At 40.4% G+C, this 16,307-nt stretch overlaps 1 protein-coding gene across 1 annotated transcript in view; it reads right to left on the reverse strand.

The window, feature by feature from the left end:
• Window positions 1–16,307, reverse strand: part of LRRC56 (leucine rich repeat containing 56) — a 57,747-nt gene that overhangs the window by 32,878 nt on the left and 8,562 nt on the right. The window contains exons 2-3 of the mRNA XM_082283347.1: window positions 15,189–15,353; window positions 5,435–5,522 (exon numbers count right to left, since the gene is read on the reverse strand). Of these exons, the coding sequence (XP_082139473.1) occupies window positions 5,435–5,522; window positions 15,189–15,344 (244 nt within the window). The 5' untranslated portion in view covers window positions 15,345–15,353. The remainder of the gene's footprint in view (window positions 1–5,434; window positions 5,523–15,188; window positions 15,354–16,307) is intronic.

Below are 16,307 nucleotides of genomic sequence, written 5' to 3' on the forward strand. Positions count from 1 at the left end.
TCCACAATCCATAAAAATTGGAGCACAGATTAGAACACACAATCCTTATCCTGCAGGGTACGCTTTCTCATGTCAAACAAGTTTTATACATTTACACGTATATATGGCAATCAAATAATTTGGAGTCCTGTCAGAGGAAATACTAGGATTTCTATTAATTACTCACAGCAGTCATAGTACCTACTGAGAAAGACTTCCTCAGATATAAATCATGCCCTAAGAAATTCCCCCTCCCCCCCCAAAAAAAAAATAAATCTAGACTCTGAAAAATTTCTATCCTGCTTCTGACAAGGACACAGTGATTAAATGACATCCCCTGAAGTATTAAAGGAAAAAATGAGAGGATGCAGTAGCCTCTCCAGTCTCAGTTCAAAAGTGGGCAATAGCCTTGCCGTGGATTCAGTCAGAGAGGTAAAAGGGTTACCACACAAAGGCTGTTGCAAAGCTTTACAAAGCAAAGGAGTTTTAAGGACTAGTGTTAAGCAGCAGATCTGAATGAAGAGTCAAGAGAAATGGAGAGACTTGCCCAAGGAAAAGCTTTCCACTGAATGCATTTAGGGATGGTTCAGGAAAGAAGCAACTATTAAATGATCCAAAGAGGCCGAGTGACAGGCTGAAGACACAATTTTCACATCTGGTTATTTCATTACAGTAACTTGATCTCCATCTCAGATTTTTGTTTGCATTTTGGCACAATCTATCCCTGGGAACTACTGAAGTGTTACACTTTAACGTGTGGCTTACTAGCTTGAAATAGAAATATACAATGCGTGGTGGTGCAAAATTCTGCCAGCAATATTCTGCAATGTATTTCTGCAAGTCTGCAGGTTCTTCCCTCCTTTCAGTTTCATATCGATATGAAATTGTTCTTTAGTGATAAGAATTCATCGTTCCATTGATTTTGATGGTTTTTAGAGTCCCAAATCCTTATAAATAGATTAGAGGCTGGAAGATTAAATTAAGAAGATAAAATTGTAAAATGAAGTGACAACATAAGATATTTATCCCAATGTAACAATGTATTTCTAATTCCTTAATTTTAACCCTCATGACACCTTTCCTCAGAGCAAGGACACATGATACTAACATATAAAAATACCCTGAAATACAACAATATTAACTTCTATATTAATTTTATAAGTACAGGCAGTTTATTCCTTATCCTGAAACTGCCTTCCTTTGTATAATTTCGATTTTTTAAAGCAAGAATGGTCCACAAGAATGCTGATGATTGCAGGACAAGGCTGAGAATTCAGAATGACGAGCAGTGTTATCTCATCTGTCTACGATTCCCTTTCACTAAAGGCTGGTTTTGTTACATGGCTCTGAAATTACTAACCACCAACAATGTACTAGTGTTAAACTATTCTACTGTACCAGTGGAGCAAAACTAAATGAAGGGCAGAACAAAATCAAACTGCAAGGCAGGTGAATAAAAGTGATACACACACACTCAACAACACTGCCTGAAGGGCTGCACTTCACAAGCAGGGTAGCAATGTCCAAGGTGCCTTGGTACAGCAGGTGACATTTAGAAAACTGACTAGGAGTAAAGAGAAAATAGCCAAAATACTGGTTTTATTATATTCTACAAGTTACAACACTTCTATTTCTAACACTTGCTGTTTACATTATGAAGTATTCTTTAGGTAGCATCATATATCTTTGTTTTTCTATTGTTAACAAAAAATCATCGTGGCTTGACCTCTTGTGTCTTTTGGAATATGGACTAGTGAAAAACAAACAAAAGTAATTACTGAACAAATGCTTGCATTGGCATCAGGCAACCATTGTGCTTTGTTGATCCTACAACACAAAACAGGCACATGAAAACAGGTTGTATTCTTCTAGCAGGAGCAACCTGACATGCAAATTAAACAGTCTGTTTAGTTCACATGAACTGTGTTTGATCAAGTAAGATACATCACTTGGATGCTATTTCTACACACTCACTTTTTTGCACATTTCTGGGGTGCAGAAACTGGGCAATACAACAGAAGGTGAGACCACAGCCCTTTCAGGCAAACCCAAGGCAGCTGCAGTCCAGCTACCTGAGATGGGGATCTTGAAGAAAACACGTCAATGCAGGGTTTTACACAAGCACGCTGCCCCATACATACTTGTGACTCCTGGAGACCCTGCCCAAGCCCTGCCCAAGCCCTGTCAGTACCAGCTAAGCCAAGACCATCCTGGGCAAGGAACACCCATCCCAGACTTGCTCCTCCAGCCTCTGTGCTGCTCCCTGGCTGTGCAGGCACCTGCTGCTGCCACGCTGGCTGCCAGCAAAGGTGTCCTGGCTCTGCACCAGGAATGCCAACAAACAGGGCAAGAGGAAAGAAAGAGGATGACCCTGTGTGAGAAATAGCACATGGCTACTTCTGAACCCTTGGCAGAGCTTTGCCTTGATAAAACATGTGCAAGGGAAGTGGCAGTCTCCAGACATGTAATCAACTTAGTCTGGCCACCAGCAGGCAACAATTCAATAAGGACCAGCGAACAGCACTGTGGGTAACTTGATTTGGAGCTATTAAAATTACTTAGAAATAAGAGGACTATGTAGTATCTTAAATTACTCTATTCCACCATTATTTTCAACAGGAATTTCTATGAGCTGGTCATGAATGCAATTCCATACCTGTCAGCAGTCAAAACTGAAGGGATAATCTAATGAAAAGGAAATAGTCCCTCTGTTTGAATATGAACTGAGGTCTACATGCAACTGAAGAGCACAGAAACCAACTCCAAGATATGCAAAGCTGCCAGTGTTTCATCTGTCACCCAGCAAAGTGCACTGAAAACAGCTAGAGAATTCAGCAATTACCCCAAGTCCTGCAAAGATTCAGATTTAAGCTCTGGCATGAAGCCTTTCCTTAATTTTAAAACTGATCACATGAAAATATTTCAAAATCAGTCTTTCTATGTTTTATCCCAGACCTTGCCCCTAAGAAAAATAACTCTTCCTCTCTACCAGGTCATGCCATTTTGTAGAGGCAGACCTGACAAACTGGGCAAGGCTAACAGGATGGTGCTTTAAAGTTGAGCACACCCCAAAGTGGAATGGTCTCAAGAAAAACATCAAGCAACAAGTTTTGAATTACTCTATCAATCTTTAGGCCCTGAGTGTTTGTGTTACAGTCTGTAACACAGGCTGTGAATCTTGAAAAGTTTCTCAAGTGGAAACTGCAGTGTAAATTTGGGATTCGAGTGCTGTAAGGTTCCAGGTGACCCAGAGTTATGTGCGGTCTTGTAGCTTTTAACACTTCCACCTGGCCATTTAAGAGCTTGCACGGCCTATTTTATCTTTACACATAAAACCAGTCAAAACAATATTGTTTACTGAGTGTGGACTGATCATCCAAACAATTTGCTGATGATAAAGATGCTCTTAACCACCCTCCACAACCAAGGAATACAGTGAAAGCAAGGTGATGTGGTTTAATATGTGTATACAGAAGGCTTATTAGCCGGCTTTGAAATGTGAAAGAAACACCAAATTACAGAGCAGTCCAGGCTGGAGGGGACAGTCAGAGGTCTCAAGCCCAGCATCCTGCTCAGAGCCAGGTTGTCTATGAGATCAGACCAGGGTGCTCAGATCTTCACCCACTTGAAAACCTACCAGGATGAAGTCTCCAAATCTCTCTGGATACTCCTATTGCTTGACTACCCTAATAGGGGGAAAACTTTATGTCCTGTCACACTGGAACGTGTGTCATTCCAGCTGGTCTGGTATCTTACCCATCTCTTCCTCAGGCTATTTCTCCAGACCCCTGTGACCACAGACCACATCAGAAGTACAGCTCCAGGGGCAGGCAGCCAACAGGGAGCAGACAATGAGCCCAATACCTTCAACAGCAATCCTGCTTGCACCATTCACAGTGGAGGTGCAAACTGCTCTGCAAAACCCCTAAAAATTAAGGCCTTACTCCATGTGCCTAAAAATCATCTGCCATCTGAAAAAAAATGGGAAGAAACTGAAGAAACTTTCTGCCCTAGCCACCTGCTGACATTTGCAAAGAGATTTTCACAGGAAGGAAACTCAGAAACGCACCTTAAAATTACCCAGAAGGAAATTCAGAATGGTCTTGATGTTCTGTTATTCTCAAAAGCACTGGGGACCTGCAGGTGCTGGTTTTTATGGCCCTCAAGGGCCAACTCTCAGTGTGAACAGTGGGATATAAACAAGATGGAAATTACTTGCATCATGGACATAGTGTTCTGTATTTCGTATTCTGTAAAGGTTGCAAAAGGCTAACCATGGAGAGGAGAAAGAGATTTATTCCAGTAATGGAAAGGAAAGGGAAGTAGAGAGTGATGAAGGTGAAACATTTTGCTAGCTTATCACAGCTAATGTAAAATGGCATAGGAATGGAAGCACCGCTTTTGAGCATTATAGAAATGGCATAATGAGATTTCTTTATCAACTGGAGGAAACATGATTGAATAGATTACGATCTCTGAAAGAAACGGATGTAATTTACCTTAAATTATCAAGTGACTATGAGAAAGAGACTTACTCATGAAATAAACAGAATAACCAATACAAAGGGGCTATATAATACAAAACAAAAGCCCCCTTCACTGTTCTTGCTCAACCATTCCTGACAAATAGACATCAAAAGGCCCATTAAAGCTAATCAGCTGTTACATTAGAGTAATTTGCATATGAAAAATTAACTGCCTGACTGAAAACACCAGCACACAGTTTTGGGGACAGGACTCCTTTTTAGCACAGAAAATATTACCCTGCAGTAGTTACTCAGCTTCATTGTAGCACAAGATGGACTTGGGTGTGGTAGGAATCCACATGACAGAAAATGACTGCCAGTACTGGAAAAAAAAGGAAGGCTTTATATTCTCAGTGTTAACTCTGCGACAGAGGGAATTCCTTTGGTACTTCTCACTTCCCTGGTGCAGTCATGATGATATAAAAATGAATGACAAGTGTTAGGACTGTTTGGGGCTCATCAAAATGATGTATCTACAGGACCTGCCTCCAGCTCATTTTCCAGCACAGCTCAGTGAGGCTGTACAGGGTGCAAAGATAGGCTGCTGGAAGCACAGGTCACCTGATACCACTGGCAACTCTTCAGTCACAGGGAAATCTCACAGTGGAGAGGAGCTGACCTTTGGCTCCTGTTTTGCTAGAGACAAGAGTAAATGCTCTTGTCTAGCATATCATACAAGAAAAATTTGTCCAAACTAATTGGCTTTAGACAGAAGTCGTGTCACTCATCCCATTGCCAGAGTTTCCAGTCCTATTCAGGGCCTCACACTAGAAGACAGAGATCAAAGAGTGCGAAGTACACCAGGGAAATCCTGTTTCAAGAACTCTTGAGAAGGACAGTACTTTTCACTGGCTGGTTAGTGAGTCCCCAGTCAAGACATGATAAAGGAAAATTCAAAATGGTGAGCAGAAAATAAGGTGTTTTCTTACCGAAGTTCCCCAAGCTGATCTCTCTGGTGTCTACTCGCACCTCTAGGGCCTTCACCTGCTGCAGGTCATCCACCCCTGCCAAAATTTGCTGTAAAGATAAGCAGAAATATATGTGTACTCTCATACAATAAACCAGATGTCGCAGCAGCAAAAAGGTGTAGAAAGACTTTCAACTACTGTTTTGTCAACATATATTTCAGGTCACTGTGGCTAGATTGAAATTAATTTAGTATTCAAAGACCTGTCTTCCTTGTAGCCCCAAAATATTCTAGTCTCCCAAAACTTATACATTGCTGGAAGAGTCAAGGCTGAGGGTTACATTCCTCAGACCTACAGCAGACCTACATGCCAGCTAGCTTCATTTAAACAGTATGTCCATGCTTTAAGATTTGCACAAGTCTTGCACTAATCCTCAGCAGACAGAAAGTGTTAACCTTAAGCATCACTGGTAATTCAAAAGGTGCTAGGTAGTAAAACTCAACAAAACACACAGTTTATCTTTTAACCCAAAACAATAAAAGGAAACATGATTTTAGCTCAAGCAGCTCACTTTTCTGAAAGCAGACTACACTAATTACAAGAATTATTAATTCCTTTGAAAGTATCTAGGCAATGCAAATAGAGGCCCTCAAAATCCTTTGTTATTTTTACAAAATTGTAGTAATTGGATGAACCACTGCATTAAGCAAGGATGTGCGTGTGAATGCAGACTCTTTCCTAATCTTTCCTAATATCCCAAAGTCTATGTTGATATGTACATGTACATTTTGCCTTGGCAGAAGTAAGCAGGAGGAACAAAACAAGCAGAAGCTATACACAGAGGGGAGAGGGAAGCTCTATGACTGCCAGTGAAAACCAAAGCAGGGCTGTGAAATCCTAAGATGCCAGGCTGCAATTCCACAAGGAACTGAAGCAATCTCACATTACTGCTGCTCTCATCCCCTATTTCTTCCAGCTATGATCCAGCTTCTCTCCCCCCAGTTCCCCTCATTCAGGGTACATATCCCACCACCTCCTTTGCATCAGCTTAGTTGCATGAATTCAACCAGAACAGTATCCTTTCTTCCTGATGGGTTAGTGGTTCATGGAAGAGTCTGAAACAATCCTTGAGAAATGAGAAGCAAGGTTTATTTGTCACAATAACTGCCTGAAATAGTTGATGTTATACATAGTGAAGAACTTCTAAATTTTCAACTTTCTGTGTCAAAAGAGTTAGGATGTGGGCTGAACATGTACACTTCAAAGAAATCAGAGTTCCCTCCTCAATGATGCAACCAAGAGCATGGGTTGAAAGTATCGTCACCAACTTTTTGGGCCTTTACTAAAGGTGAAGGCAGAAAGTCATTCAGTAATCTCCATGTACAGAAGACAAATTTTCTCACTATTAAAAAGCTACAACATTCTTTAGGTTTTTTAAATAAGGGAGAACTTATTCATTAGAAGGGAATGTGTAGGACGACCTCTGCTTATGAGTTTTGGGAAGAAAAAATAACCACGAGAATATCCAGTTCATTTTGCAAGGAAAAAATGGTGGTTGCAACATTCCTGCTCGTTAGGTAACATTTTTATTGTGCACAAGGGCTGCAACTTCCTCTGACGGTTCCACATCCTCTTACAAAGGACCAAAAACAGTCTGAGTGTAACTGAGATGGCAATTTAAAAGGACATGGTTTCCAGAAAAAGCTGAGCATTCCTTTTTGAAAAACTGTCCCCTTTATAAGGTCCTGACTTGTACTCCTAAGAAACAAAATTACCCAATATCTCCGACTGCTTTTGACCTACTTTTGAAACATTATGTTTAAAATTATTTTTAATCTTTTTTTTTTGAACTGTGATTTTAAGCAGGCTGAACATAAGAAAGCTTCTAGACTCTGTCCTCACATGCAGCCACCACAAAATGTGTTTTGCTCCTGCAAAGGCAGCAAGCTTATCAACTACAGCTTTCTCCCTCCAAGTGAACACAAGATCCCTGATGGCAAGACACATTTTGCAGTAACCCTTTTCAGCAGATGACACTGTCTGTCACATAGCACGAGATTATGTGTGAAACGAGAGCTAGCTGATGTCCTGGCATAAAACCATGCACTCGGATCGCTGGATTCAGATGCAAGCTCACTGCCATTAAAGGAAGAAGCTTCTGAAAAATACCTCCCTGCTCCCCATCAAAATACTTTTAAGAGCCTACATCAGAACAGCAGGAAGCCTCAGAACAAGTAATAAGCTTAGGGTCACACACGCTGTCAGTTGAGTAGCAGAAGGTGCTGATACCCCAAGGAGCCTTTGCTCCTTATTTTGTCCTTTTCTCCTTTTTTTGTCTGCAAGTTCTCTGCATGCTGTCCTTCCCCTGCTGTATTCCAGCAAGCCTCCCTTCACAGTTCTGCTCCCTGATGTTATTTTTCAAAATCCAAGCATGAAACCTGCATGAAGTTGTATTATCTCCTTCTCTAGGGTTCCCTATCCCTTTTTCTCATACCAGGGATTACCAGTGTCATTCTTTGCCCTCCTTTTCCTCTTCTTGACCCACTATTTGTACCTTTTCCACTGTCTGAGAGACGAGCTGCTTAGTGCACCCATATTTTTGTACTGCAATAGGCAGAACTGTGACTCCAGTGCTGGAAAGGGTTATTGGCTGTCATCACCAGCTCTTTGAACTATAGATAGCTGCCTTGAAGCATGTGCTAACCAGATGCAACAAACTCCATGTATTCTCGGTGCCCACCTCCCTGTTCCGCGTTTCCAAGAGTATCTGAAAATCACTGTCCTTCCATCTGCTGATGGTGAGGAGATGCTGGGACAGCTTGAAACCAATTTGCTGTGGGATGCACAAGTTAGTGTAGTACATGAAGGAAACAAGAAATGCTCTTGGGTGGAGGATATGAGCTCATTTAAAGGCACTAAAGCACTGAGAGCCCAGGTGTTGATTGCAAGCAAGTCAGCAAGCAAAGGCCAGGGCAGCAGCTCAAAAGAAGAAATCGTGGGGAATGGTTCCTGTGGAAGATAGTTAGTACATTACTGTCCTCCAGACACCATTCCTGGCATGCTGGTGCACCTGCAAGTGTGATACTTCTCATGTCACAGCTAAAATTCTGACACCAGGAATGGGGGACATTTAGGGAAGGACGTGGAAACATTTAAGCAAAGATGAAACATATTTAGCAGGATCTTCTTTTTATACTGTTGTTTAATGTCATGGAAACCTTCATCAAAATTTGAAAGGAGCAATATTTAGGAAGACTTTTGCTGCAAGAGAAAAAAAACAATCATGACCCAACACACTGAAGGGGTCATCAGCTTGGAGAGAGAGATGTCTGGCACCATGTGATGCTACAGTGCTCTGTGCCTCTTCATTCCTAGGGCCATCCCAGGTCTAGGACAGGCTCCTGCCCTAATTCAGAGGTGTCCCACTGTGGCTTCAGGTAATGACTGCCTGCCCGTAGCTTGATGGGCTGTTCTTACAGCCAGGGACAGAATGTCTCAGCCTGTGCCTCAGGAATGCTTACAGACATGAAGGTGCTTTACCACCTAGGTGTTTCTTTGGCTGTTTCCAGCTGCTCAGCCTCCACGTAGGGCAAACAAAAAGGGACCAAGGATCTGTTCTAGGCAAAGACTTGGATATATTCACAGTTATCTTAGATCAAAGATACCTTGAAAAAACCAATACAATTCTAGGCTGATTGTTGTTCTGAGAGGACTCTGCTTCCCACCCATCTGCAGCCCTGCAAGGTAGGTATCAGTTAGACAGAGAAGAGGAATGTTTTCTAAAGAATTAAACATCAAAATCTTTCTGGAAAGTGATGTTCAAGAAGGTGGCCTGAAAGGTTGATTCTTAGCAGCAGTTTTACACTCCACTGTAAATTTGTTTATTTGAAAGCACACATTTCCATGGTAAAGCACTGCACAAGTCTTTGAAGATACTTTGAATACAGGGTAAGTAAAACAAAGACAAATAAAGTTCACTTCACATTTTTTTACCTTCTTCAAAATAGGAATAAAACTATTTTTCATATTATGCAGAAGCTGTTGGTAAATGATTTAGCCAGTATTTTAAGAAGCAAGTCCAATGTCTCACAAACCATTCCCACCACACAAAGTGTCTGGCCAAATGTCTGGCCAGTTGGGGACTGTGCACCGGTTTGGAAAGCTTCTCCTCTGACTGACAAGAAAAGCCAGTAAGCATTCCGCAAAAATTTGCAACTGAGAAATACTTCTGTGCTTGCAGAGCTTCCCAACTGGCAGAGCAGTCACCTGGTGATGCTGGGAAATCCAGTTCAAGTCCCACTTGCAACTATCTGTAAATTCCTTAATTGGTAAATAATAACTGTTCAGCCAAAACTGGCGTATACAACTGACATCTTCTCTCTTCCCTAAATTTTTCACACACTCCAAGAAAAGGAGGCATGTTGCTGGAGAACAAGTTGCGTGCAGCTGTCAGAGAAATATTTCCAGCTGTGCATTTATTTTGCTGATCCTGGTTAATTTGGCTAAGACAGGAATTCCTGAGTGGTGAGCTTGTTCTCTTTGAATACTACACCTGTATGCAAATTCTAGATTCATGTCCATTCATGTGTTTATTGCTTTTTTTTTCAAATTCCCAACTCAACTATAATCTCTCCTTCACACACACACACACAAAGTTGCTAAAAGCATGACAAAATATTTCTTCTAAGAAGGAAAGTATTAGCAAATTAATAGGCCTTAAGTGATTGTAAGCCAAGGAATTTTCAATGAAAGGGAACAGAACTTCTCTGTGGTCCCACATGCAAACTTCCTTTCAAAAGGGCTAAATGCTAGAGATGCCCATAATTAAAATATTTAGCTGTATTTCACTACTTTCTGCATATATAAATACATTCTTCTCTCAGCTCAGATGAAGAGATTAGCTAGGTGGTATGAAAAGAGATTCTCTTGGCTTATATGGGAAGTGTAGATGAGGGCAGTAAACATGAAATTTAAGTAGTGGTGGATGCATTAGTGAAGATGTCTTTATTCTTGTGCTGAAGCCCCCAAGTCATGCCAGCAGATGCACATGGACAGGCCCTTGCCTAGTCTTGCTGTCTCACTGACTCATGCTGGGGATTCACAGTTCTGACACCTTTTGAAAACCAGTATTAAGGGTGTGATGTTGCAAATTGCTGGGAAATCTAACTATTGCAAACTTCATAGGGCATGTAGGGCACCAGAAATGAGATGGGAGGTTTACTGATCTCCCAGAAATAGCCTTTACTATTTCTGTAGGAGGAAAAAAACCTCAGTTTCAGCTACATGTCAACACACAGGTCAGGAGTGGACAGGATAATAGACATTCTTACCTCAGTTTTTGCTTAGATTTGTTTTAAGGATTTACTTTCCCTCACAGAGATATAAAAAACATTATACCCCAACATTAATTCTTTTTCCTATCTCGGAATTAGGTGTGCAGACAGTAGCTACAATCATTGCTCAAGATTGTGTCTCTGAACACGGAAAAGTCAAGACTGTAATGTCATTTTATGTTACTGAAGCACTGGTGGCTGTAAGTCAATGAATATCTGGGTTTTTTCACATAAAAGCAGGCATATGCGTGTGCATGCATATAAGTATAAAGCTTCCTGATGTGAAAATTTGAATGTAAAACATCAGATGCCTAAGTAGCAGGATGAACACTAATACAAGAGATGAACACTAATTTAACAACTGCAAGCCTTCACTACTGTAAAGGTATTAGTGTTAGGAGAAGAACATATGAAAAAGGAAAGCTCTGCAACTAAAGGAGGCTTTGTAATTTCTTTCCAGTTCACAGTATTACCTCCACTATCCGCTACCTCGAGCAATCTGATCTAACTTTGAAACTAGCTACGCTTGGAGCAGAAGATCAAACTGGCAGGCCTCCAGAGGACCCCTCAAACTTCAGAAAATAATTATTATACATTTCTAATGAAGAATTCAGCAGATCCAAATTCAGTCATACAGGAAACATACAGGATTTGAAGTGAACATTACTTCCATTCCCTTACTCTACCTAATTTATCAAGGTTCTGCACTTTCTTGATGTCCAGTTTTTCTCTCAAGTCCATTTATCTTACAACTGTGAGGAAAACTTCTGCAAAAGAAAAAAGGAAACAATTGAGCCATTTCAGCAAGAATCCAATCTTTGTTCCAGGACCCTCCAGCATTTTCTTTTTCCTGTGAGGATGAGTGCATACCATATGAAATACACCCTAACCTCCTGAGCAACAAAACTAAACACCACTTCCGAACACGTGTTCCTGAGTTTGGAAAACATGATTAGTTGGAGCAGGATCAATAAAAAGCTAAATTAGAGAATACTTCCTTTCTTCTCAAAAGATCACACACAAACGTGATTGGGTTTTATAATGTGACAATGTCTGGAAGATCATTTGACCTTGTAAAATGAGTTTCTTCTGAGAAGTGGAATGCTTTTAGCGAAGTCAGGAAAAGATCCTTTGCAAACAGCAGGGAGAGGATGGGGGTTGATAGAACAAAATAAAAATGTGATTAAAGACAGGTGGCACCCTTAATTTCAGTTTCTCCAAGTTTAATGAAAAATCTGTGTCACAGCTCTAACAGAGTTAAAAATTAATGGCCCATTGTTAGCCAGTTTTCAGAAAAAAGTGAGAATTTGCTCACCCTGGTATTCTGCAATATCTGACAACCATGCATAAGGATGGGCAGAGCAGGGAAATATTAATAGGAAAATAACTAGGGAAATAAAAAGCTGGAAATATTAATAGGACAGGTACAAATGGAAAAACAAGAGTGCCTATTCATATAGAGGAAGATTAAAGAGTACGCCAGAAAATTTATATTGATACTAGCAAAAAGAATAAAAATGATATCTAATGATACCAACCCTTGCATCAAAAGCGTTTGACCTGTAGCTTGGATGAAGAACATTCAAATATAAAAGGATGTTACACAATAGTGCAGCAAGAGAGCTGGCAGCAAGCAGAAACTAGAAGATGTGAATAACATAATGGAAATACAGAATCATACAGGATTTGAAGTGAACATTATGCTGAAACAAGGCTACAGAAGACCACAAACTCTGTGGTGAATGAGCATATAGTCTAAGTGAGGGGATCCACTAAGGAGAGGAAGAAAATGGGCACAAGTCCAGTGGTTTTGTAGAAGTTGTCTTTTGTTCTACACTGTCCAAGAAGGCAAAAAGGGAAAAAAGAAAAAGAAAAAAAAGAAAAAAAAAAAAAAAAAAAAAAGAAAAAGAAAAAAAAAAATCGCTCTAAGCCAAACTTTCCTCTCTTTGGAGGAAAACAACGCAGCAAGTGGATAAAAAAGTGAAGGAACACAAGTGTCACAAGTTTTAGAGAGTTCTTAATAATGTGGACCGCTAATGGAGACTGCTAATGGTTTCACTATAAAATAGACAGCCATCCCCCTGGAAAAAGGGCAAAATGAGTCAAATGTGCAGGCAGAAATGAGGCTGCAGTTCAGTGTGCCCAATCTTCACAGGCTCTGCAGAACTACACTTTGCAGCTTCCCCAGACTCCAACTGAATTGGTACAAGACAGACCATTGCTAGTGCAAGGAGTAAAGCCGAGTATGTATCTCAGAACAAAAACCTTCCTCAGGAACATCCCTAAGGTGTCCAAAAAATTGCCTGCACAACACTGCAGAAGTGTGGCCCATGCTCTTATTTGAATGTAAAACAATTTTCCTTTAAAGAGCCTGTATTTTAAGACTGTTAGTTTCCTTCTCAGAGCACTTCAACAGATACAATCAATAACTCCTAAAATATTCACAACAATAAGACAATCAAAAAGATACTGCAACTGTATTGATTTAAGCAAGACAACCTTTCAAACCATTTGACTGTCAATGGCATGTGGGTCCTTAAAGAATTATGCATGTGAAAATTTGTTTCATATTAAATGTTTGAACATTCTGAACATTTGCAAATCCAGAAGAAGTAAATTTATGGCAGCAGTGGTTTCCATTTGATCAACATAAAGGTCAGAGAATAGATAGACAGGGTATGTTATTAAAACAAGCTATAAACACTGTAACTGTTTCCTTGACAATGTCATGTAGTTTTTCCTCTGAGCAGGAAGTATCCCAGCTATGCCAACACAAATGTCGGGTTCCAGGGCAGGAAATAACTGTGTCCAGAAAAATTAGCAGGACAGTGTACTCCATTTAAAAGAATCTTTGAAATGAGATTCCTCACAAATATTAAAACCCAGAATCTCAAAAAAGGCAAAACTCAATTATTTAACTTCTTACCTGCATTTTTTAAAAATTACACAATAATAAACAGCAACTTCATGGGATGTGGGTAACATTGCCTTATACACACTTTTCTGCTTACAATTTGCTGTGAACTAAAGCAGCAGAGAAAGAGAACTTCATGCCAAAGAAAGAGCTTCCTAAGGGTTTCATTCAGAGTTGGTTGAATCAGAGGGCAGCCATTTTGGTTACTTTAATGAGCTTTGGTTCATGTCCTAACAATACAGACGAACCTGAGAGGTTCCCATGGGATTTATACAGGGTATTGTGGGCCACAAACACATTAGACTGGTCAAATTCTATGCCAGGTTTTAAACAAAGACCAAGAAGTAGTTGGAGATTCTCATGAGCCAAAGGAAAGTGAATGGCATAGACCACACAACCATATAGCAATTTTTCTCCAGAATGCTTAATATATCCACTCTGCAGGAAGGGATTTTTGCACCTCCAACCATTTTATAAATACTAAAAGGCCTGGCTAATAAGGGAACAATAGTTCTAATCTACAGCACATGGCCAAAATGGTGAATGGAATGTAGTTAGGGAGTGGCTAGGGAGTGGTGTAAACCTGCGGCTGGAATACGCTCCCTGCGGAAGCTGCACTGGCGCAGTGGATACACGCAGGATTATAGACACTCTGATCACCACCCTGTCTGTTGGGAGCACAGGAACCACAGCCTTGGCAGCCCCATCTTCTTTCACAAATGCTCCCCAGTGGAAGAGATATTTTTTTGCAGGTCTGCAACACAGAAAGCCTCTCTCCTCAAGTTCTGCTCTCAACTCTCCCTTCCTTTAGCACGGAAAAGTGACGTCGTTTGGTCAGCTCCTACCCATCCCACAGGATTTCACCCTTAATTAGTCTTGAGCAAGTACAATACCGTGTGCAACCAAGTATTCTTTCACAAATATTTCACAAAGTGAATTCTTTCATGAAGATATCAGCATGTTACTCTCTTTCAACAGGCTGCACACCAAAATCATTTCCCCCAGTCTAAAAGGAACAGGGCTTTCAAATATGCTTTGAAATTCCACCTACTTTGACATATATAGAAAGTATTTCTATCATTTGCAGAATATTTTAATTTGCTTCTTAGCAGGACAGAGGATTTCACTACCTCAGAGAAAAAAAAAGTGCTTTTAAAGTTACATTTCCAACCTCTAGAACAAGGTTAATGTATATTCTTTTTCTAATGCTAAGATTCAAGGTACTCCAGATGGCATTAGTGAGATCTGTGTAGAGTATAATTATGCTACCCGTACTTTTCTTCACGCTGCTTCAAGAATCCTGGCAATAAACACAGCCACATTCAAGCTGGAAATACTTTTGATATGAAACAAGGTGAAAGGAGGACAAACATTTGATACACCTTCATAAGACAGAATCTACACAGAAGTCTAAATGTCAGAGAGGCAACAATCCACAATCAGTACAATAGCAGTTGGAAGGTTAATACAGCTCTGTATATGCCAGTTTGCCTCTTTCACTTCATTAAAAAGTTGGATGTCTACTCACCAGTTTCCTAGGGGAAAGATGTTCATCCAGAAGCAGCTCTCCATCATCTTTAATCAGTGGAATGGGATTTGGGTTGCCTTGCCAATTCAAATCAGTCTCCTGGTCTGCAGATGAGCCCAGATGAGAAACTCTGTCAGGATTCAACTTCAGGTCCATCTCAACATGCTTTGAACAAAAGGGTAACAAGCAGTCTGATTTTTCTACCCATATTTATTATTTTCCTGTCAGCAAAATCTATTTTGACTCCTATTGCAAGACAGAAAATGCCTATGGAGATGCAGGTTTCTTTAATCAGCACAAACTCAAAGCCATGCATTACATAACATATATTCTTCCTTTTTTTCACCCTCAAGAGCTACCCGAGTCCCACACCTCATTCAGCTTTGAGTGTAAGCTTTAACAGCAAACTATTGTTTGCAGGTATACAAGAAGCCAGGCATACCTATAGCTCTGTACAAAGAAGAAAGTGAAGAACAAACAGCTCAGGGCACTAGTCCTTTCCAGCCTTCTCACTACTCCACTCATCCTTCTCCAGTGTCAGTGAGCTTCCCATCCACACAGGCTCCCCACCTACCCATCTCCTCTCGAGAAACGTGAACAACATTCAGCAAAACTCTCCTGGACTCCAGACTGTAAGTGCCAGTACCAAGGCACACCAGCACCTCTCTCTAGCATTCTGAGCTCTGCCTGCAGGTAGCATGGACAGAACCTGTCTGTTTTTGCTGTCCTAAATCAAACATCCCAGCACTGCTACCGACTTTAGGTTAGGCAGGCCATGACTACTGACTTCTAGTTTTGAAGACAGTCTTGGAAAAAATAAATTTAAAATACAATTTAAACAAAACTGTGTATGCTTCAAGTGAAATGAAATACAAAATTTGAAGACGAAACACTTCAGTTGTGGTCATTCTTCAGTTCTCAAAGATATCACTTTCACAGAAATATTAACAATTAACTTTGAAATATGAGAGTAAGCATATGTACACTCATTAGAGTCAAAAAGCAATCTGCTGTACCCAAGTGGTACAAGCATTACTGTGATTTATACAGCTATTTACTACTACTTGGCAAGAAGGAAGTGTCACAGCTGGAAACACTGCTGTAACAACAAAAGGCTAG

This window comes from Coloeus monedula, assembly GCF_965178545.1.
Source record: "Coloeus monedula genome assembly, chromosome: 6".
In the NCBI taxonomy this organism is placed as follows: Eukaryota; Metazoa; Chordata; class Aves; order Passeriformes; family Corvidae; genus Coloeus; species Coloeus monedula.